General features: G+C 40.4%; 1 protein-coding gene across 2 annotated transcripts in view; it reads left to right on the top strand.

The window, feature by feature from the left end:
• Positions 1–21,952, top strand: part of zmp:0000001082 (integrin alpha-D) — a 94,250-nt gene that overhangs the window by 38,385 nt on the left and 33,913 nt on the right. For both annotated transcript variants that reach the window (XM_061908310.1, XM_061908319.1), the window contains exons 13-20: positions 65–265; positions 1,551–1,681; positions 4,456–4,613; positions 10,667–10,827; positions 15,676–15,792; positions 16,840–16,910; positions 16,982–17,129; positions 20,967–21,065. In XM_061908310.1, coding sequence (XP_061764294.1) covers positions 65–265; positions 1,551–1,681; positions 4,456–4,613; positions 10,667–10,827; positions 15,676–15,792; positions 16,840–16,910; positions 16,982–17,129; positions 20,967–21,065 — 1,086 coding nt within the window. The remainder of the gene's footprint in view (positions 1–64; positions 266–1,550; positions 1,682–4,455; positions 4,614–10,666; positions 10,828–15,675; positions 15,793–16,839; positions 16,911–16,981; positions 17,130–20,966; positions 21,066–21,952) is intronic.

Raw genomic sequence — 21,952 nt, 5'->3', positions numbered from 1 at the left:
TTACCGCTTTTCTTACTGGGATGCGAATGAATGATTTAACACACGCTAATGTCGATTCCTGCAGGTGCTGCTCAGAAGGGAGATGAATGTGACTGCGGCACCGTCCATGGGCAGGTTTGGCACCAGCATTGCTAGTCTTGCAGATCTCAATGGCGATGGACTCAGAGACGTTGCGGTCGGGGCCCCTCTCGAAGACGCTAACGCGGGGGCAGTGTACATCTTTCTTGGTGACAGACAAAGAGGGATACGCAGTGTTTTTAGTCAGGTAAAGTTTGTTCATTCATAAACAAAATTCTGCAATGTCTTCAAGTTTGTGCTTCAATAACATTGTGGCGTCATTTTTGAGATGCCAACAAAAATTGCTCGCTCATTCAGTATGTAACATCCATCCATCCATCCATCCATCTTCTTCCGCTTATCCGAGGTCGGGTCGCGGGGGCAGCAGCCTAAGCAGGGAAGCCCAGACTTCCTTCTCCCAGCCACTTCGTCCAGCTCTTCCTGGGGGATCCCGAGGCGTTCCCAGGCCAGCCGGGAGACATAGTCTTCCCAACATGTCCTGGGTCTTCCCCATGGCCTTCTACGGTTGGACGTGCCCTAAAAAGCCTCCATAGGGAGGCGTTCGGGTGGCATCTGGACCAGATGCCCGAACCACCTCATCTGGCTCCTCTCGATGTGGAGGAGCAACTGCTTTACTTTGTGCTCCTCCCGGATGACAGAACTTCTCACCCCATCTCTAATTTTGGCCGCTTGTACCCGTGATCTTATCCTTTCGGTCATAACCCAAAACTCATGACCATAGGTGAGGATGGGAACGTAAATCGACCGGTAAATTGAGAGCCTTGCCTTCCGGCTCAGCTCCTTCTTCACCACAAAGGTTCGATACAGTGTCCGCATTACTGAAGACGCCACACCGATCCGCTTGTCGATCTTGCGATCCACTCTTCCCTCACTCGTGAACAAGACTCCTAGGTACTTTAACTCCTCCACTTGGGGGAGGGTCTCCTCCCCAGCCTGGAGATGGCACTCCACCCTCTTCCGTGCGAGAACCATGGACTCGGAATTGGAGGTGCTGATCCTAATCCCGGTCGCTTCACACTCGGCTGCGAACCGATCCAATGAGAGCTGAAGATCCCGGCCAGATGAAGCCATCAGGACCACATCATCTGCAAAAGGCAGAGACTTAATCCTGCGACCAACAAACCGGAACCCCTCAACGCATTGACTGCGCCTAGAAATTCTATCCATAAAAGTTATGAACAGAATCGGTGACAAAGGGCAGCCTTGGCGGAGTCCAACCCTCACTGGAAACGTGTCCGACTTACTGCTGGCGATGCGGACCAAGCTCTGACACTGATCATAAAGGGAGCGAACAGCCACAATCAGTATGTAACAGACATGTAAAATGTTTTTCTTGAAAAATACTGAGCTATTGAAGTGCCAAATTCAAGTCACTCCCAAAACGTTTGGCCATGATTGTACTATTGGATCACAATAAATGTACCTAATGTTTGGCCAGTCAGTGTAACGTAGTGATATATTTAATATTCCAGAGACTCTTGGGACGAAAAATAAAGCCTGGGATCAGATTCTTTGGACAGGCCATCAATGGAAACATTGACCTTGGAGAAGATGATCTCCCCGACCTCGTGATTGGATCATACGGGGCCGCCATTGTGCTCAGGTACAAATACAGAACATGGGGTTCGGTAGTACGGAAAAATTCTGTCAGACTGTGGTTTCATGAAAAAAATCAAACGGTACCATATTTTGAGTCCTTGGTTGCATGTGACGTAACTTCAGGCTGGCGGGCAAACAGTTGCATTTGTAGCAGACTGCCTCTAAGTAATGTTACAATTCCCCACGCCAACAAAGATAGATACATAGTGTTGCGTCGACCAGCTCTTCCCTAGCGTTTTTTTTGTTTGTTTTCTGAGATTCAGCCATTAAGCCTGCTTGTTGTTCCATATTTTGGCCGTCTTGTTTGGAAACACACACAAAAAAATAAAAAATAAATAGAGTACAAATGGAAAAACACTAGCTGTTTTAAACATGACTATGAGTACAGAAAGAACTCTTAAACATATATGCATTCTTTACAATAGATAGTACTTTTTGACTCCAGGGCCGCATTGGGTTAAAACAATTTGGCTGGGGGCCAAATTATATATATATATATATATATATATTTTGTATATGTGTATACTTATATATATATATATATATATATATATATATATATATATATACATATATATATATATATATATATACATATACACACACACATACTGTAAGTTAAAGTTCAGTTAAAGTCCCAACGATCGTCACACTTGATGCTGAGTGCCAAGCAGGGAGGCATTGGGTCCCATATTTATAGTCTTTGGTATGACTTGGCCAGGGTTTGAACTCTCGACTTTCCAGTCTCAGGGCAGAGACTGTAACCACAAGGCCAATGAGCTGGTGTTGGGTGTGGCCCTGCCTGGCTAACCACACAGTCTAACAACTTCCTGTTTATTAACCGATAATACCTTTGCCCTGCGTGTTACATCTACTCTAGGGAAGTAATGTTAAATGGGTTGTCATTGTATAGCGCTTTTCTACCCCTTTTTAAGGAGACCAAAGCGCTTTGACAGTATTTCCACATTCGCTCAATCACACACACATTCACACACTGACGGCGGAAGTAGTGGTATTTACGTATCATTGCACAAACAATTTCCTGCCACTTGTTTTTTATTTTGTGAGATCTTAGACCAGGGGCGCTCACTTTTTTTGCAGGCGAGCTACTTTTCAATTGACCAAGTCGAGGAGATCTACCTTGAAGGTAGAAAAGCGCTATACAAGTACAACCCATTTATTTATTTATTACCTCATTCCTATTTATAATTTGTATTTATTTATTTATGAAAGAGACATTTTTGTTAACAAGTTCTTTCATGAAGACAAGAATATAAGTTGGTGTATTTGATTCTGATGACTTGCATTGGTTGAAATTAGACAGTGGTGCTGATAACGTCCGCATTTTCATCCATCCATCCATTTTCTACCGCTTATTCCCTTTCGGGGTCGCGGGGGGCGCTGGCGCCTATCTCCGCATTTTCAAATGGTGGAAAAAAAAAGTCCTCCTTTCTGTCCAATACCACATGAAAGTGGTTGGATTTGGCATCTCATTTGTCCAACTTGCATACTCGTTTTTAAACACTTTGTTATGAGAGTAGCATATGTGTGTGGCTCTTTAATGTCAGGCAGCAGGTGAGTGACGTCAGTGACTGTGCGGGTGGGCAAGCAAGTGAGAAAGCGGTCGCTGAGGGCGGGGGAGAAATACATTGGCATCAAACTCCGTAGCTTGCTAGCTTGTGCACGCTAGCTTTCTGAGACTCTTATTTTGTTAGCACAGGCAGGATGAAACAGGTGTTTTATGGTGAAGACAGGAACTGTGCTGTCGGTCTTTAGAATTTTGACAGTAGGTACGGAGTCTCTAGAAATAAAATGTGTTTCTCTGCGTCCGCCCTGTTAGTGATTTTTTTCTTAAATATGAGCTCGCAGGAGCCAGCGTCATCTCACAAGATCCTCGGGTGCCGAGAATGTCAAACAACTGACGAAAGTGAAGTCTTGGTATGATTGATGATTGCTCATTTTTATGTCTATTTTTTAATGCCTGGCTTGAGATCGACTGACATACCCTCCGAGATCGACCAGTCGATCGCGATCGACGTAATGGGCACCCCTGTCTTAGACCAACAGTCACCATGAGCGGCAGGGATTTAAAATAGTTTATTAAATATGTACAAATTATTTTACTCTCCAACTATCCAGTCATCCATCCATCCATTTTCTACCGATTTGTCCCTTTTGGTGTCGCGGGGGGTGCCGGAGCCTCAGCTGCATTCGGGCGGAAGGCGAGGTACACCTTGGACAAGTCACCACCTCATCGCAGGGCCAACACAGATAAACAGACAACATTCACACTCACATTCACACATACAGTACAGTATGGGCCAATTTAGTGTTGCCAATCCACCTATCCCCAGGTGCATGTCTTTGGAAGTGGGAGGAAGCCGGAGTACCCGGAGGGAACCCACGCAGTCACGGGGAGAACATGCAAACTCCACACAGAAAGATCCCAAGCCCAGGATTGAACTCAGGGTTACCCAGGATCTTCGTATTGTGAGGCACATACACGAAACCCTCTTCCACCGTACTGCCACTCTCTAACTAATATAATACTAATTTATTAATTGTGGAGGTACAAATAAAAGTTACTGTTGTTTCCTACTGTGATGCAAGTTTCACATGTATTTGCTAGAACTTTTTATTTTTTTAGTTAATGACGAGGGACAAGCGGTAGAAAAATGGATGGATGGAATAATTTAACAATTTAGTGCTGCAAATCCAAAAGCTACCAAAAGAGAACAGATCTATTTTGTGTAATTATAAATGATCATGTTTTTGCAGGTCAAGGCCCGTAATGAACGTGAGAGCTCGTCTGTCCTTTCAACCGAAGGAGATCAGCGTTGACCACATTGACTGCTCTGTCAATACAGATGTTATTTTACCGATGGTTAGCTTAATTGTCTGCTTTGACATGGAGGAAACGACAACAAGTAAAGCAGGTAGGTACAACTGCTGAACACAAAACAACCACATTTAAATAGGGGTGTCCTGATCTGATATTGATATTAGATGTTGGCCCAATCAATCCATCCATCCATTTTCTACCGCTTATTCCCTTTTGGGTCGCGGGGGGCGCTGGCGCCTATCTCAGCTACAATCGGGCGGAAGGCGGGGTACACCCTGGACAAGTCGCCATCTCATCGCAGTGGCCCAATATCAGCAAAAAATTTAATCGGATAATATTGACTTAAATTTTAAATTTTCGATATAAACGCTCCGATGAAAGCAGACCTGCAGCGTCCAATAAGCACACACGTTTGGTCTATTCTTTCTTTTTTTTTTTTTAAGTAAAGTCATATACAAAGGGTAAACATGGTGAGTTATACAGTAGACCAGTGGTTCTCAACCTTTTTTCAGTGATGTACCCCCTGTGACTATTTTTTTTATTCAAGCACCCCCTAATCAGAGCAAAGCCTTTTTGGTTGAAAAAAAGAGATATTGAAGTAAAATACAGCACTATGTCATCAGTTTCTGGTTTATTAAACTGTATAATAGTGCAAAATATTGCTCATTTGTAGTGGTCTTTCTTGAACTATTTGGAAAAAAAGCTATAAAAATAACTAAAAACATGTTGAAAAATATACAAGTGATTCAATTATAAATAAAGTATTCTATACATAGAAGTAATCATCAACTTAAAGTGCCCTCTTTGGGGATTGTAATAGAGATCCATCTTGATGCATGAACTTAATTCTAAACATTTCTTCACAAAAAAAAGAAATATTTATCATCAATATTTATGGAACATGTCCACAAAAAAAAATAGCTGTCAACACTGAATATTGCATCGTTGTATTTCTTTTCACAGTTTATGAATTTACATTCATATTTTGTTGAAGTATTATTCAATAAATATATTTATAAAGGATTTTTGAATTGTTGCTATTTTTAGAATATTTTTAAAAAATCTCACGTACCTCTTGCCATACCTTCAATTACCACCAGGGGTACGCGTACCCCCATTTGAGAACCACTGCAGTAGACTACTAGTAGTTAGCAGCTATAATAAAGCTAATCACACAAGCTAGTCATATATATTAAGTTAATTAAATATTGCAGTCAAGTATCAAATAATTATAGTTGCATATTACGTTTGTAGTTACAGACACTGAATCTTGAAAGCAGAAGAAGTAGAAAGTGTATAGTAACAGAGTTGTCGTTAATTTAACTACATTAATTATTGTCCACTTGGTGCCACCAAAAATAACCACTCTACTTTAACAAACTACCAGTACAATGGAAAAACAAATTTACTTTTTATGCTAAATTGTGTTTCATTGTATCCATTAAACCCTATGGATACAATGTATTTCCAATCCACAAAGTATGTAAAAAAACAAACAAACGTCTAAACATCACAAAATGCCACAATTTCAGACAACCATTTTGAATATTTTACTCCAAATGGCTTCGGCAATTTCCGTAGCTTCGGTCTGGGATGATAACATGGTGGGAACACTTCTGCACTCTGACCATATCATCAGAACAGTCATTTTGGAAATGTATAAAAATTCAATCAATCAATCAAAGTTTATTAATATAGCCCTTAAACACAAGTATCTCAAAGGGCTGCACAAACCGCAGTGATAGCCTCGGCTCTGATCCCACATCAGGAAAAGAAAAAAACTCAACCCAATGGGAACAATGACAAAACTTGGAATGGATCGCTGATGTCGGAAATCCCCCCCGGACCCTCGGTATACCGGTGCAATGGATGCCGAGTGAATACATTTAATACTGTGAAAGTTCAGTCCATAGGGAAGTCAGCAGGGGGATCCTCTTGTATGTAGACAAGGTTGGAGCACTGAGACGTCACCACGACTTATGCACAGAGAAGTGGTCCACCGTGGTTTCCAACTTGGACAAGCTGGCGGCTCCTCCGTGGAAACTGATCCGTGGCCACCTGATAACCTGTCCACGCAGGAGAGGATGGCAGAACCGAAAATAAAAGAGGGCAGATCAACTGTTCTGAAAAAGTGGTCTATTTAAAGGCTAGAGTATATAAATGAGTTTTAATATGGGACTCAAATGCTTCTACTGAGGTAACATTTCGAACTGTTACTGGTAGGGCATTCCAGAGTACTGGTGTCCAAATAGAAAACGCTCTTTTTGCCCGCAGACTTTTTTGGGGCTCTGGTAATTATTAATAAGCCGGAGTTCTTTGAACGCAGATTTCTGTCCGTTACATATGGTACAATACAATCAGCAAGCTAGGATGGAGCTAAACCGTTTAGTATTTTATACGTAAGTAGTAAAACCTTAAAGTCACATCCTAAGTGCGCAGAAATTCAGTGCAGGTGAGCCAGTTTAGGTGTAATTGTCATGATCCATGGTCCGGATCATGTTTCGTGTTTTCTGTTTGTTTTGGACCGCTTTAGTTCATGATTGTGCACCTCCTGAGTTTGTTACCATGGCTACTTATTATTTGCACCTGCCTCTTGTGTCACCTGTTGCTCATCAAGAGACATTATTTAAACCTGCCTTTGCCAGTCAGTCGGTCTGGCTTCTTTGTTCGCTTCATGCTCGCGTCACGTACGTTTTGCTTGTCCCCTAGCCTATGCTAAGTTTAGTTTCGAGTGCGATTGGCACCTTGTTCCGTCGGTTGGTTTTCTGTTTTTGTACCTCTTTGACGCTGTAAACAAGGCACGCTGCGCGCCAAACAACTATATAATGAACTTACATTCGTCAGTGACGCACCAGGTACCGCAGTGCTATACTTGTAGATATATATACAGGCAGCAAATGTAAAGGACTGGCATTCACCACTCTGTGCTCTGTTTTGGCTAGAATAAATAAGCGCGCCCCACAATGCCTTGCGCTCTTAAGGTGGACTGCTCACAATAGTCTCTTAAGGTGGACTGCTCACAATAGTCTCTTAAAGTGGACTGCTCACAATAGTCTCTTAAGGTAGTACATAGTTTGGGAACCTTTCTAACAGCTCCTGAGCCCATGTGGTGATATCCTTTAGAGATTGATGTCGGTTTTTGATACAGTGCAATCTGAGGAATCGAAGGTCACGGTCATTCAATGTTGGTTTCCGGCCATGCCGCTTACGTGGAGTGATTTCTCCAGATTCTCTGAACTTTTTGATGATATTATAGACCGTAGATGTTGACATCCCTAAGTTTCTAGCAATTGCATTTTGAGAAACGTTGTTCTTAAACTGTTTGACTATTTGCTCACGCAGTTGTGGACAAAGTGGTGTACCTTGTCCCATCCTTTCTTGTGAAAGACTGAGCATTTTTTGGGAAGCTGTTTTTATACCCAATCATGGCACCCAACTGTTCCTAACTAGCCCTCACACCTGTGGGATGTTCCAAATTAGTAGGGCTGCCAATCTTTGGGTGTCCCACGATTCGATTCAATATCCATTCTTGGGGTCACGATTCGATTATAAATCGATTTTTTTCGATTCAACGCGATTCTCGATTCAAAAACGATATTTTTCCTTTTCAAAACGATTCTCTATTCATTCAGTAGATAGGATTTCAGCTGGATCTACCCCAGTCTACTGACATGCTAGCAGAGTAGTAGATTTTTGTAAAAAGCTTTTATAATTGTAAAGGACAGTGTTTTATCAACTGATTGCAATAATGTAAATTTGTTTTAACTATTAAACGAACCAAAAATATGAATTATTTTATCTTTGTGAAAACATTGGACACAGTGTGTTGTCAAGCTTATGAGATGTGATGCAAGTGTAAGCCACTGTGACACTATTGTTCTTCTTTTTTTTTTTTTTATAAATGTCTAACGATAATGTCAATGAGGGATTTTTAATCACTGCTATGCGGAAATTATAACTAATACTGATACTGTTTTTGATAATGTTCATTTTTGTTTCACTACTTTGGGTTTGTTCTGTGTCGCGTTTGTGTCTCCTCAATTGCTCTTTTTATTGCAGTTCTGGGTGTTGCTGGATCAGGATTGGTTTTGAAATTGGATTGCATTGTTAAGGTATTGCTGTGTATTGTTTTGTTTGATTGATTAAAATAAATGAATAAATACATGTAAAAACATTTTTTTTTTTTAAATTGAGAATCAATTCTGAATCGCACAACTGGAGAATCGCGATTCAAATTCGAATCGATTTTTCCCACACCCCTACAAATTAGTGTTTGATGAGCATTCCTCAAATTTATCAGTATTTATTGCCACCTTTCCCAACTTCTTTGTCACGTGTTGCTGGCATCAAATTCTAAAGTAATGATTATTTGCAAAAAAAAAATGTTTATCAGTTTGAACATGAAATATGTTGTCTTTGTCTCATATTCAACAGAATGTGGGTTGAAAATGATTTGCAAATCATTGTATTCCATTTATATTTACACCTAACACAATTTCCCAACTCATATGGAAATGGGGTTTGTAAATAAAATACAATCCAAACTGTTTTTTCCTTAAACTAAACAAAAGTCATATGTCCACTTATGTTTAAAAACTCTACACTCGGATTCTAATTTACGTATGTTTGCCCAATGTTTTCTCCTTTGTGGCGCAGGCGTGATGACGTCCCGTTACCGCTGGAAAAAAGGAATTTTTAGACAATATGATTTGCTTGAGCGGCAAGGAGACCCAATTTCAAGCGGTAGAAAAGGGATTGATGGATGGGCGAAAAAGGACTGATTAAAAAAAATTAATACATTCCATTTTTTTTTTGTCGGGACTACCCGCGAGCCGGATTTTGGACGCTGGCGGCCGTATCTGCCCAGGAGACCCAGTAAAAAGTGGTAGAAAATGGACTGATGCATGGGCGAAAAACGACAGATGAAAAATAAAATTATAAATACCCTTTTTTCTTTTTTTTAGTCGGGACTACCCCGGGCCGGAATTTGGACGCTGGCATGCCGTATCTGACTAGGAGACCCAGTAACAAGCGGTAGAAAATGGATTGATGGATGGGCGAAAAGGGAAGGATTAAAAAAATAAATAAAATAAAAATAAAAAAATACATCCTTTTTTTTTTTTTTTTGGTCGGGACAGATTTTTAAAGTTAAAGTTAAATTACCAATGATTGTCACACACACGAGGTGTGGTGAAATAATTCTCTGCATTTTGGATGATGGCGTGCCTTATCTGCCTCGTAGACCCAGTAACAAGCGGTAGAAAATGAATTGATGGATGGCCAAAAAAAGAAAGATTAAAAAAAATATATATATATATATATATACATATATATATATATATATATATATATATATATATATATATATATATATATATATATATATATATATATATATATATATATACATATATATATATATATATATATATATATATATGTATATATATATATATATATATTTTTTTTTTTTACTTGATATTACCCGTGGGCCAGATTTTGGATGCTGGTGTGCCTAATCTGCCTAGGAAACCCAGTAACAAGCGGTAGAAAATGACTTGATGGATGGGCGAAAAAGGACAAATTAAAAAAAATAATAATCAAAAAATAAATAATTATATTTTTCATTTACTTTTTTAGCCAGGACTACTCGCGGGGTGGATTTTGGGCGCTGGCGTCGCGTGCCGTATCTGCCAAGGAGACTCAGTAACAAGCGGTAGAAAATGGATGGATGGATGGGTGAAAAAGAAGAGATTAAAAAAATAATAATTAAAAAAAAATATATATATATATTTTTTTTTACATCTTACTACCCGCGGGCCGGACTTTGGACGCTGGCGGGCCGCATCTGGCCCACGGGCTGTAGTTTGGGGAACCCTGTCTTAAATGGTCATTATGAATATATAAGTCAATTACAGTTAAATAGTGTAGTCTTTTTAATACTTTTTAATTGTTCGCTGAGTAATTTCACTTGATCAAACCTTTTCTAACATTCCACTCAACGAAATAATATGATATTGCATCGGTTTAATATCGGTATCGGCCAGTATTTAAGGGTCCAATATTGGTATTGAATCAAAAGTGGAAAAGTTTTACTGGGACACCTCTTCTTTCAAGATTCTTAATTCCTTAGGTGTGTACTTGCAGAAGCGATGAAGTTTGGACTGAACATTTCATACACGATAAATGTGGATCCAATGAGACAATCACATCGAGGTTTCTTCAGGGACAGAAAAATCCGAAGTCTTTCCTTCACATATGAACTGATAAATGAGATGACGTGCTTCGACTACTTCATCAACATGACGGTATGAATTCCTACAAACGCACACACGCACACACATACAGTGCATCCGTAAAGTATTCACATCGCTTCACTTTTTGTAACTTTTGTTAAAAAAAAAGAACTAGGAAATCACATGTACATAAGTATTTACAGCCTTTGCTAAAAACTCTGTTGATGCACTAACTACAGCCTCAAGTCTTTTTGAACACAATGCCACAAGCTTGGCATACCTATCTAGCAGATAGGTATGCCAAGTAAAACAAAATTATCTAAGTCTGATGAGACAAACATTGAACTCTTTGCTATGAATGACAGGCATCATGTTTAGCATGGAGCTGGCAGCATCATGCTGTGGGGATGTTTATTTCAGTGGCAGGAACTGGTAGACCAGTCAGAAACGAGGGAAAGATGAATGGAGCAATGTACAGAGACATCCTGGATGAAAACCTGGTCCGTAGTGCTCTTGAACTCAGACTGAAGCAACGGTTTATCTTTCAGCAGGACAACTACCCTAAGCAGACAGCCATGATATGAAGGGAAGGGCTTCAGGACAACGCTGTAAGTCCTTGACTGGCCCAGCCAGAGCCCAGATTTCAATCCGATCTCTGGTAAAATCCAATATGTCAAGCTTGGCATACCTATATAGCAGGTATGCCAAGCTTGTTTCGCCCATTCCCTTTTTCAGCACCTTTCAAGCTCAGTTAGGTTGGAGGGAAAGCGTAGGTGCGCAGACATATTGGATTTTACCAGAGATCGGATTGATCCTTCATATCATGGCTGTGTGCTTAGGTTAGTTGTCCTGCTGAAAGATGAACCATTGCATAAACCATGGCATACCTATCTAGCAGGTATGCCAAGCTTGTTTCGCCCATTCCTTTTTTTAGCATACATTTTTTAACATATTGGATTTTACCAGTGATCGGATTGAAGTCTGGGCTCTGACTGGGCCACTCAAGGACTTTTACAGAGCTGCCCTGAAACCCTTCCCTTCATATCACAGCTGAAAGATAAACTGTTGCCCCAGTTGGAGTTCAAGAACTCTACAGAGCAGGTTTTCATCCAGGATATCTTTGTAAATTGCTGCATTCATCTTTCCCTCGTTCCTGACTAGTCTACTAATTCCTGCCGCTGAAAAAAACATCCCAAAAGCATGATGCTGCCAGCACCATGCTAAACATGATACCTGTTTGCCGCATCAGACCAGAGAATTTTGTTTCGCGTGGTGTGAGAGTCTTTGCGGGGCATTTTTGGTAAACTTTGAAAAAGGAATGGCTTCTGCCTGGCCACTCTACTGTACAGGCGTGTATGGTGGATCGCTGCAGAGATGGTTGTTTTTCTGGGAGGTTCTTGTCCCTCCACAGATGAATGCTGTAGCTCTGACAGAGTGACCATAAGGTTCTTGGTCATCAAACTGACTAGGGCCCTTCACCCCAAGTTGCTCAGTTTAGACAGCCAGCTCTAGGAAGAGTCCTGGTGGTTTCAAACGCCTTCCATTCGCGGATGATGGAGGCCACTGTGCTCATCCGGACCTTTAAGGCAGCAGATATTTTTCTGTACCTTTCACCAGATTTGTGCCTCGAGACAATCCTGTCTAGGTCTACTAGTCTTTTTAATCTTTATAGTCTTTTTACAAAAATATTGCTTGGAGGATTGTGAACGTTTTGTGGGTGCAGTGTTAAAGCTCACCGAGGGGTGTGGCTTCTGCTGCAGTCAGCGGCTGATAGGGCCTGTCCGTCCACTGATGAAGCCAGTAGGCACGGCTCCGAGGCCCATTGTTGTTGCTGCGCCCTCAGCCCTGGTCTGTATAGCATTGTGGCCTACTGCTCCGATGAAATCTGCATCTGGGTGTCGTTGGAGGCTTCCGCATCGATTCATCTGCTTGCACCGGGAAGCCTAAGGCCAACTGCTGGTGTAGCATTCAAGCATCCTGGATCTTAGTCTGTCTGGCATTGTAGCTTGCTGATTTACCTGTTTGCACACAAAGTGTCTTTTTGGGGGCCGCTGCTTCAATCCATCTGCCTGAACCGGGAAGTCTGGGGCCAATGGCTGTTGTGGCATCCTGGGTCCTGGTCGGTCCGGCGTCACCTGCTGTTACATGCGCTTGCTCACTTCTTGCCTTTTGGGGACTGTCGCGTCGACCTTTCTGCCTGGAGCGTAAAGTCAGGAAGGCGCTTCTTTCTTCTGGTACTGGGAATTGTTTTCCTGTTGCCTGGGACCGCGAAACCTTTTATTGATAATCTGGTGAAGAAATTATCCTCTGTAATAAGGGATGTTTTTATATTGGTGTAAAAAAGTGCCTTGTCTCTGCCTTATTTTTATCTGTGCAAGATTATGAATACTATTTTAATATGAATTCTACTCGTTCTTGCCTTCAGATGGTCGACTTTGTTTACCATGGTTTTTTTGAGGTTTGTCACAAACTGTAGAGCGATGATATACTACTACTACTACTACTAATAATAATAATAGATTTTATTTGTAAAAAGCACTTTACGTTGAGCAAACAACCTCAAAGTGCCACAGTGTAAAAAATAGTTATAATGAAAATAAATAAAATACACTGTGACTTGTTCTCCCGGGGAAGATGGCCTTCTCTGTCCACTAAAAGACAGTGTCAATGGTACACTTTTATTTACAGGGCTCTATTGGGACTATTACCCTCTTACATTTGTACATTGATTAAACAGATTATTATGCACTGAGATTCAACGATCAGCTATTGCTTTTTGTCCCTTTTGCTTGCACAGAGCTGGGGAAAAAAGCTTTTGTGTATGCAAAAGACTTGTGCTTTGAAGATGCTACAAATCGACTGGAAGCTGACTGAGTTTTTATCCTTGAATGCTTTTTAATCTTACCTGAGAGCATTGGAACCTGCTTCAAGTATTTGCAACTATTTTGCTTGATGTCCATCCTGTCATTTTAATGTGTAATAAAATTATAAAAGTAATTGTCTGAATAACTTTGCAGCCTTTTGGCCAGGAGTCCCTTGAAAAATATGTTTTTAATCTCAATGTTTTTTTTTCTTGGTCTGCTAAAAAAATAAAAAGGAGGATCAGTTGAAACAGGATGCACCTAAGCTCACTTTTGAGTTTCATGACAAAGGCTGTGAATACTTATGTACATGTGATTTGTTAGTTTTTTTTATTTTTAATACATTACAAAAAAAAATCTACAACATATTTTTCACTTTGTCATATTGGGGTATTGTGTGTGATTTTTTTTGGTATAAAAATGTATTTATTAAATTAATTTATTCCACATAACAAAATGTGGAAAAAGTGAAGCGTTGTGAATAATTTCCATATGAACTGTACTTATTTGAATACAGTGGAACCTGCTTAGGTCGACATCCTGTTAAGTCGACAAATTCATCAAGTTCTGGTCGACCGGGTTTTTCTTATTCCTGAAAAGTGCACGCTTAAGTTGACGTACATGGTCGACCGCTTTTGTCGAAATATCTTTGAGCCAATGTTTTTTTGTTGGTGGGAATCTTTATTGGTTGTTCTTTTCCTAGCATACGTGGATGCTGGATGTATGTATGTAACATACATCTAGCATACAAGGAAAACAAATCAAATTTGACTATATAAATCCTTAGTTGAAGACAGCCCTAGGTTAAAGTAGAAAATATTATATGACAACAGTGTCCTGTTGTCATATGATATTTTGGAGGAAAACTAGGTCAACAATCACCCTTTATAAGCCATTGTCTTTATATCTCTGGACACAATCCCAAGTAAATGTGCAAGAAATGGTTATTTTCTATTTCATAAATCCATCCATTTTCTTCCTCTTATCCAAATCCGGGTTGTTAAAGATAAAGTCCCAACGATTGTCTCATACACACACTATGTGTGGTGAAATTTGTCCTCTGCATTTGACCCATCCCATGTTCACCCACTGGGAGGGGAAGGGATTAGTGAGCCGCGCTCGGTAATCATTTGGTGATTTAACCCCCAATTCCAACCCTTGATGCTGAGTGCCAAGAAGGGAGGCAATGGGTCTCATTTTTTGTAGTCTTTGGTTGACTCAGCCGGGGCTTGAACTCACGACCTCCCAGTCTCAGGGCGGACACTTTAACCACAAGGCCACTGAGCTGGGTTGTGGGAGGCAGCAGTCTCATTAAAGAAGCCCAGACATCCCTCTGGTCAACTCTTCCAGTTCCACTGGAGAAATACTGAGGCGTTCTCAGACCAGCTGCGAGAAACAATCCCTCCATCATGTCCTGGGTCCACCCCTGGGCATGCCCAAAACACCTCACTCGGGAGGCACCCAGGAAGCATCCGGACTAGATGCCGGGGCCACCTCAACTGGCTCCACTCGATGCAAAGAAGCAGCGGCTCTTTCTTGAGTTCCTACCTAATGACAGAGCTCCTCACCTTGTCTCTCAGGTTGGGTCCAGACATTCTGCAGAGGAAACTTTTTTTGGCTGCTTATACCCATGATCTTACTCTTTTGGTTACTACCCAAAACTTGTCACCATAGGTGAGGTTTGGACTGTAGATAAATCTGAAAATGAAGAACTTTGTCCTTCGGCTCAGCCCTCTCTTCACCACGACGGTCCGGTACAGTGGCTGCTCACGCTCCCACTTTCCCTCACTTGTGAACAAGATCTCGAGACACTTGAACTCCTCGACCTATTCGGCCCTTGTGCAACCGGAGCAGGAGCCTGGTTTGCATTGCCGGCAGTAAGTCAAGCTTGTTCATCTGAGTTTCATTTCCGATTTCGGTTAAGCCGATAACTGCTTGTGTGGAAGTCAGTCAGCCATTACGAAGCGCGTCCACACAACCAGGTTCCACTGTATGTAATCATGCGAATGATGCATTAAAATAGATGTACATTTTAATTCAGTTGTTTCTCCCCTTGTAGAAATGTGTGAAAGACACGCTGTCACCTGTCAGCATCAAGTTAAACTTCTCCCAGGTGGACAGTCAGACCACTGGCGCGGTCCTTAACGTTGATGGCAAAACACAAGCTGTTGTTGAGGTACTACTGTCTGTTCAGTTCAGTTCAATTCAGTTCAGTTTCAGTTTATTTTGAACATGCATACGATACAATGTAATGCATCACGTTTTTCCAGTTGTTTTATTACATCACGTCCGAAAACGAGTAGGAAGAACCTGAGTTTATTTAATCTTACCCCTTTTCATATCATAGCAATTGTATCCCATTTCCTTGTTCTCTGTAACAGAACAGTGAATAAATAAATAATATATCATAGTAAGTAAACAAATATTAAATACATTAATAAACTTTAATCTTAAAAAAAAAAGGGTTCAAAATGTTCATCATAATTATTGTTCTTTGTACTTTGTGAACACTTGTAGTTTGAACAGTCTCTTAAATTGTATCTTATTGGTGCTTTGTTTGATTTTTTGGGTTAATCCATTCCATAATTTAATTCCACATACGGATATGCTAAATGTTTTAAGTGTTGTATGATCATACAGATGTTTTAAATTAGATTTTCCTCTAATGTTATATTTCTCCTCTTTTGTTGAGAAGAATTGTTGTACATTCTTGGGAAGCAGGTTATAGTTTGCTGTGTATATAATTTTAACTGTTTGCAAATGCACCAAATCGTTGAATTTCTATATTTGTGATTCAATAAATAAAAGGTTTGTATGTTCACTATATCCAATATTATGTATTATTCTAACTTTTTTTTGTAACAGTGTTAGTGAATGAAGCGCACATTTGTAGTTGTTTCCCCATATTTCTGCACAATAACTCAGATATGGCAACACTAGCAAGCAGTAGAGAATATGAAGTGATTTTTGTTCTAGAACATGTTTTGCTTTATTCGTTATTGACATGTTTTATGCTACTTTATGTTGTATATTTTTTACATGAGATTTCCAGTTCATTTTATAATCTATTATTACACTCACAAAGGTGTTTTCTTTTACCCTTTCTGTCTCAAGCAAGCAGGATTGTTTCAATAAAAAAATTGTTGGCTTTTTGCCGTCCTCTCATGAACTGACTGTGCTGTTTCATTATGAAGCTGCATTTTAAGTGCTCCTTCTGTTGTAGGTTCCGTTTGAAAAGCACTGTCGGAAAAACGACACTTGCGTTGCCGAAATTGAGGTGGATTTCAAACTATTGTAAGTATCTTTCAAACACACAGTGTTGAATGCAAAAAAATATACTGTCATATATGCTGTTTGCGTTGTAGGACGCCAACATTACTGGTTGCTGAAGAAAAGTACTTCAACATGTCCGTCACAATATCTAATCATGGCGACGACTCGTACAACACCAGCCTTACATTCTATTATCCTCCAGGCCTCTCCTTCTCCAGGATGGTTTCGATTATTACAGAGGTAATTCCGAATATTGCTTGGGTTTTTATTTATTTTCACACAATTTGGAGACACCTTCTCCTCATTCAATGCATTTTCTTTATTTTCATGACTATTTACGTTGTAAATTGTGACTGAAGGCATCAAAACTATGAATGAACACATGTGGAGTTATGTGCTTAACAAAAAAAGGTGAAATACTGTAACTGAAAACATGATTTGTATTCTAGTTTATTCAAAATAGCCACCATTTGCTCTGATTTCTGCATTGCACACTCTCGGCATTCTCTCAATGAGCTTCTAGCACACCTGTGAAGTGAAAACCCTTACAGCTCTTGATGAGCTTCAAGCTCATCAAGAGAATGTCAAAAGTGTGCAAAACATTAATCAGAGCAAAGGGTTGCTATTTTGAAGAAACTAGAATTATAACCCCTTTTTCAGTTATTTCACTTTTTTTTGTTAAGTACATAACTCCACGTGTTCATTCATAGTTGTGATGCCTTCAGTGAAAATCTACAACAGAGGTCCCCAAACTTTTTGACCCGGCGGCCGCATTGGGTTTAAATAATTTGGCCAGGGGCCGGACTGTTTATATATTTCCCTCCATCCATATTTCTACCGCTTATGGTTCGCGGGGGGCGCTGGCGCCTATCTCAGCTACAATCGGGCGGAAGGCGGCGTACACCCTGGACAAGTCGCCACCTCATCGCGGTGTTTATATATATATATATATACACATATGATATCACGTCATCGATTGAAAAATGCATTTTTAGACAATGTGATTTGCCTGAGCGGCTAGGAGACTCTGAGAGTAACAAGCAACAAGCGGTAGAAAATGGATTAGAAACGACAGATTTAAAAGAATAAAAAAATAAAAAAATGTAACCTTGGACTTCCCGCGAGCCAGATCTCGAACGCTGGTGGGCCAGATCTGGCCCGCGGGCCGTAGTTTGGGGACCCCTGATCTACAATGTAAATAGTCATGAAAATAAAGAAAACATTAAATAAGAAGGTCTGTCCAAACGTTTGGCCTGTACTGTATTTACTGTATGCAGATCTGACACTTTCAACTAATACAGTACAGCCCAGAGAACCAGTGTCCCCTGTAGTGTACGTTTGTTTTTACTACCATGGGGACGGCGTGGTGAAACTGGGAGAGTGGCCATGCCAGCAATCTTAGTGTTACTGGTTCAATCCCTACCTTTTACCATCCTAGTCAAGTCCGTTGTGTCCTTGGGCAAGACCCTTCACCCTTGCTCCTGATGGGTCCTGGTTAGCTCCTTGCATGGTATCTCCCGCCATCAGTGGGTGAATGTGTGTGTGAATGGGTGAATGTGGAAATACTCTCAAAGCGCTTTGGGCTCCTTAAAAAGGGGTAGAGAAGCGCTATACAAGTACAACCATTTACCATGTTACATATTTGCTGATACCATTGTTTCTGTTTCATTTGGTTCTGCGATTGACCACAAAAGCAGGACAGAAGCTGCGTTCTATAAGAAATGTATTTATTCCAGTCGGTAAAAAGGAATAAACAGTAAACAATTGCTCTAGTGGAAATGCACATGCCACGAACAAAATAGAAAAAGATCAACACAAAACCAGGAAAGCAGGAAGGCGCTGAGCACATATGATGTGTATTTCTGGTCTTGTCACCCCCTTCCGGGCAGAAGGGCAACACGGCAGTGCGGCTGGATCAAAAGATAAGACGCTTTGCGGAACAAAAAGTTGCTTTATTACAAGTGAGCATCATTATACAGGTCTGCAGTACATGGAGGAGGTCAAGGTAAAAAAATGAGGCACTCCTAACTCCTAATTCCTTCTTTCTAGCCCTCTCTGTGGCCTAGTGGTTAGAGTGTCCGCCCTGATATCGGTAGGTTGTGAGTTCAAACCCCGGCTGAGTCATACCAAAGACTATAAAAATGGGACCCATTACGCCCCTGCTTGGAACTCAGCATCAAGGGTTGCAATTGGGGGTTAAATCACCAGAAAAGATTCCCAGGCGCGGCACCGCTGCTGCCCACTGCTCTCCTCACCTCCCAGGGGGTGAACAAGGGGATGGGTCAAATGCAGAGGACAAATTTCACCACACGTGTGTGAGACAATCATTGGTACTATAACTTGAACTTTCTCTGTTTTAGTGTGTGTTAATTCAGGACAATCTAACCATGTAAGGAGATGGTCATGTGTAAGTGACCGGAAAACAACCTCTATATGTTGTAACTTAAAAGTTGACGTGAATATAGACAAGGAGTCTCTCCTCCAGGATAGAACTATCACTTTTGAATTCCGAAGTCTGAATTTATAGCCTCTTCTCGTGAGAGACTTAATCCAGTCCACATGGGAATGTCCAACTAAGGCTCCTTAATTTATTATGGGCTCCACCATGATTTACTTAAACCTGGTGGTTCATTTTCTTCAAGTTGAATATAAACATTCACCATATTTAGAACATAATATGAGTTAAATAATTCACTTCACATGTAAACAAAATAGCAAAGAAACGCAAAATGACCAAGTAGCAAGGATGAGGCACGAGCACAGGAGCTGGTTGCCGTGGTCTGTGTGTCGCAGGAGACACAAAGTAAAGAACCAGGAGCTTGCAGGTGTGGGCAATCAGCTTAGGCAGCCAGAGTGTAAATGGCATCAGGTGTTCATCGCAACTTTGGGAAAAGAGACCCGGGTGAGAGCAAGCACATGCAAATCCAAAACTGTAACAGTTTCTCCTTTCTTGGCATAGTACTTGTCAGGTTCAAACACTGATGACATCTATTAAACAAGACAAGAAGCAAGGAATTAAACCTAGACAGAATTATATTTGGCTCAATTGAGGAGAGTCGCCTGCACACTGTTCCTTGTACAGTATCTCAGCACGCTCTGGCGAAAGATTGTACAACTCCTCCTTTATTTGACTTTCTCTGACCACATGACCACAGCTGCTTCCAAAAGGGAAGTGGGTCGTAAACAGCGTTGCCTTTGGTTACAGAATAGTTCAAAAGAAAAAGGTTGTAAACACTTCACAGAAAAGGTTGTAAACAGTTCAAAAAGAGGTTCCTAAAACAGTTGAAAAAAGAAGTCGCTTGGAATGGATTCTGGTCCTCCTTCCTCTTCGCTTTCATAGTCCTTAGGTTTCTGTTTGATTATTATATATGTATTAAAGACACATAACACCTTCATTTTGCTTCCTCCCTACCCACTGGAGTTTTACAAGCCTTATTATTGGTAGGTTTCAAAGACATATTCTGGACTTCTCGTTGGGAACTCTTTTAAACCCAAAGTTTTTGTGATCATTTAGATAGAATTATTCTAACAGTACTAGATTTACATGCAAGTACAGGAGGTACGTAAGAAAAGTACTAGACCCTAACCTCCTGAGTCAGTCCTCACCCGACCTGGCTCCATGCACTCTTTTTCCAAGCTAACGGAGGTCCTTTTTTTAAAATCACCTCTCTAATTAATTTGCAATGGAGATGTTACTAAAACACAAATCAATGTTTCAGTCCTGAAACTTTTCTGCCAGACTTTCTGCATGTAGTACAAAAAACAATGAAACATTAAAACTTTTTGATTGATTGAAACTTTTATTAGTAGATTGCACAGTTAGTACATATTCCGTACAATTGACCACTAAATGGTAACACCCGAATACGTTTTTCAACTTGTTTAAGTCGGGGTCCACGTAAATCAATTCATGGTAAACGACAAATAAATATCTTAGTCTAGTTGCTTTTTGTTGGTATGACAACATGCTTGGTTTTGTTCAATTAAAGTAAGGTTCGGCAAGTAAAATTTTGTTCCTGTTTTTCACACCGCTCACAAATGCTTGATTTTTGACACACAGTGTTCTCCATGTTACAGACTACAAGACCGACGCGGCACAATTGTGATGATCTAGAAGGAGTAACTGACAAAACTATTTGTGGTGTCAGCCTTCCTGTGTATCGCAGCAGATCAGCAGTGAGTCAAAGCGAAAGCACACTTGACTTGACACTGAACCGCAAACTCACCCACCACTCGTCAGATATATTGTATTATGCACTTTTCCCACCATGTATTTTACTACAAGTTATATATGATAAAACCACATGTTTAATATATACATCTGGCCCGCCAAATCATTGTAGGTGGCCAGGGAAAGTTTTGGAAATTATGAGACACCTCATATTTCTCGCTAAATGTATTTTAATTTTGACATTCAAAAATATACTGCATGCCGCTGCAGTTGTTCTCAACTGAAGGTAGTTTAACTATTTGATGCAACAAACTGTTAATTATATTTTGGTCATTGTAACCCTTAAATTTATCTGAACTTTGGTATATGCTTGTCACCTTGACTAGTGATGGCAACCCAGTTTTCTCAATTTGATAATAATCAAATTAAGGGGCATTTTTTAAAATAATAGGCCATTATAAAGTACAAAACCCAAAACCAGTGAAGTTGGCACGTTGTGTAAATCGTAAATTAAAACAGAATATAATGATTTGCAAATCCTTTTCAACTTATATCCAATTGAATAGACTGCAAAGACAGGATATTTAACGTTCGAACTGAGAAACTTAATTTTTTTTGCAAATAATCATTATCTTACAATTCAATGGCAGCAACACATTCCCAAAAAGTTGGCACAGGGGCATTTTTACCACTGTGTTACATGGCCTTTTCCTTTTAACAACACTCAGTTAACGTTTGGGAACTGAGGAGACCAATTTCTGAAGCTTTTCAGGTGGAATTCTTTCCCATTCTTGCTTGATGTACAGCTTAAGTTGTTCAACAGTCCGGGGTCTCTGTTGCGATATTTTAGGCTTCATATTGCGCCACATATTTTCAATGGGAGACAGGTGTA

Source organism: Nerophis ophidion, linkage group LG01 (genome assembly GCF_033978795.1).
Source record: "Nerophis ophidion isolate RoL-2023_Sa linkage group LG01, RoL_Noph_v1.0, whole genome shotgun sequence".
NCBI classification, from domain to species: Eukaryota; Metazoa; Chordata; class Actinopteri; order Syngnathiformes; family Syngnathidae; genus Nerophis; species Nerophis ophidion.
Note: the sequence above shows the minus strand (reverse complement) of the source record. Positions and strands in the feature narration are given on the sequence as shown.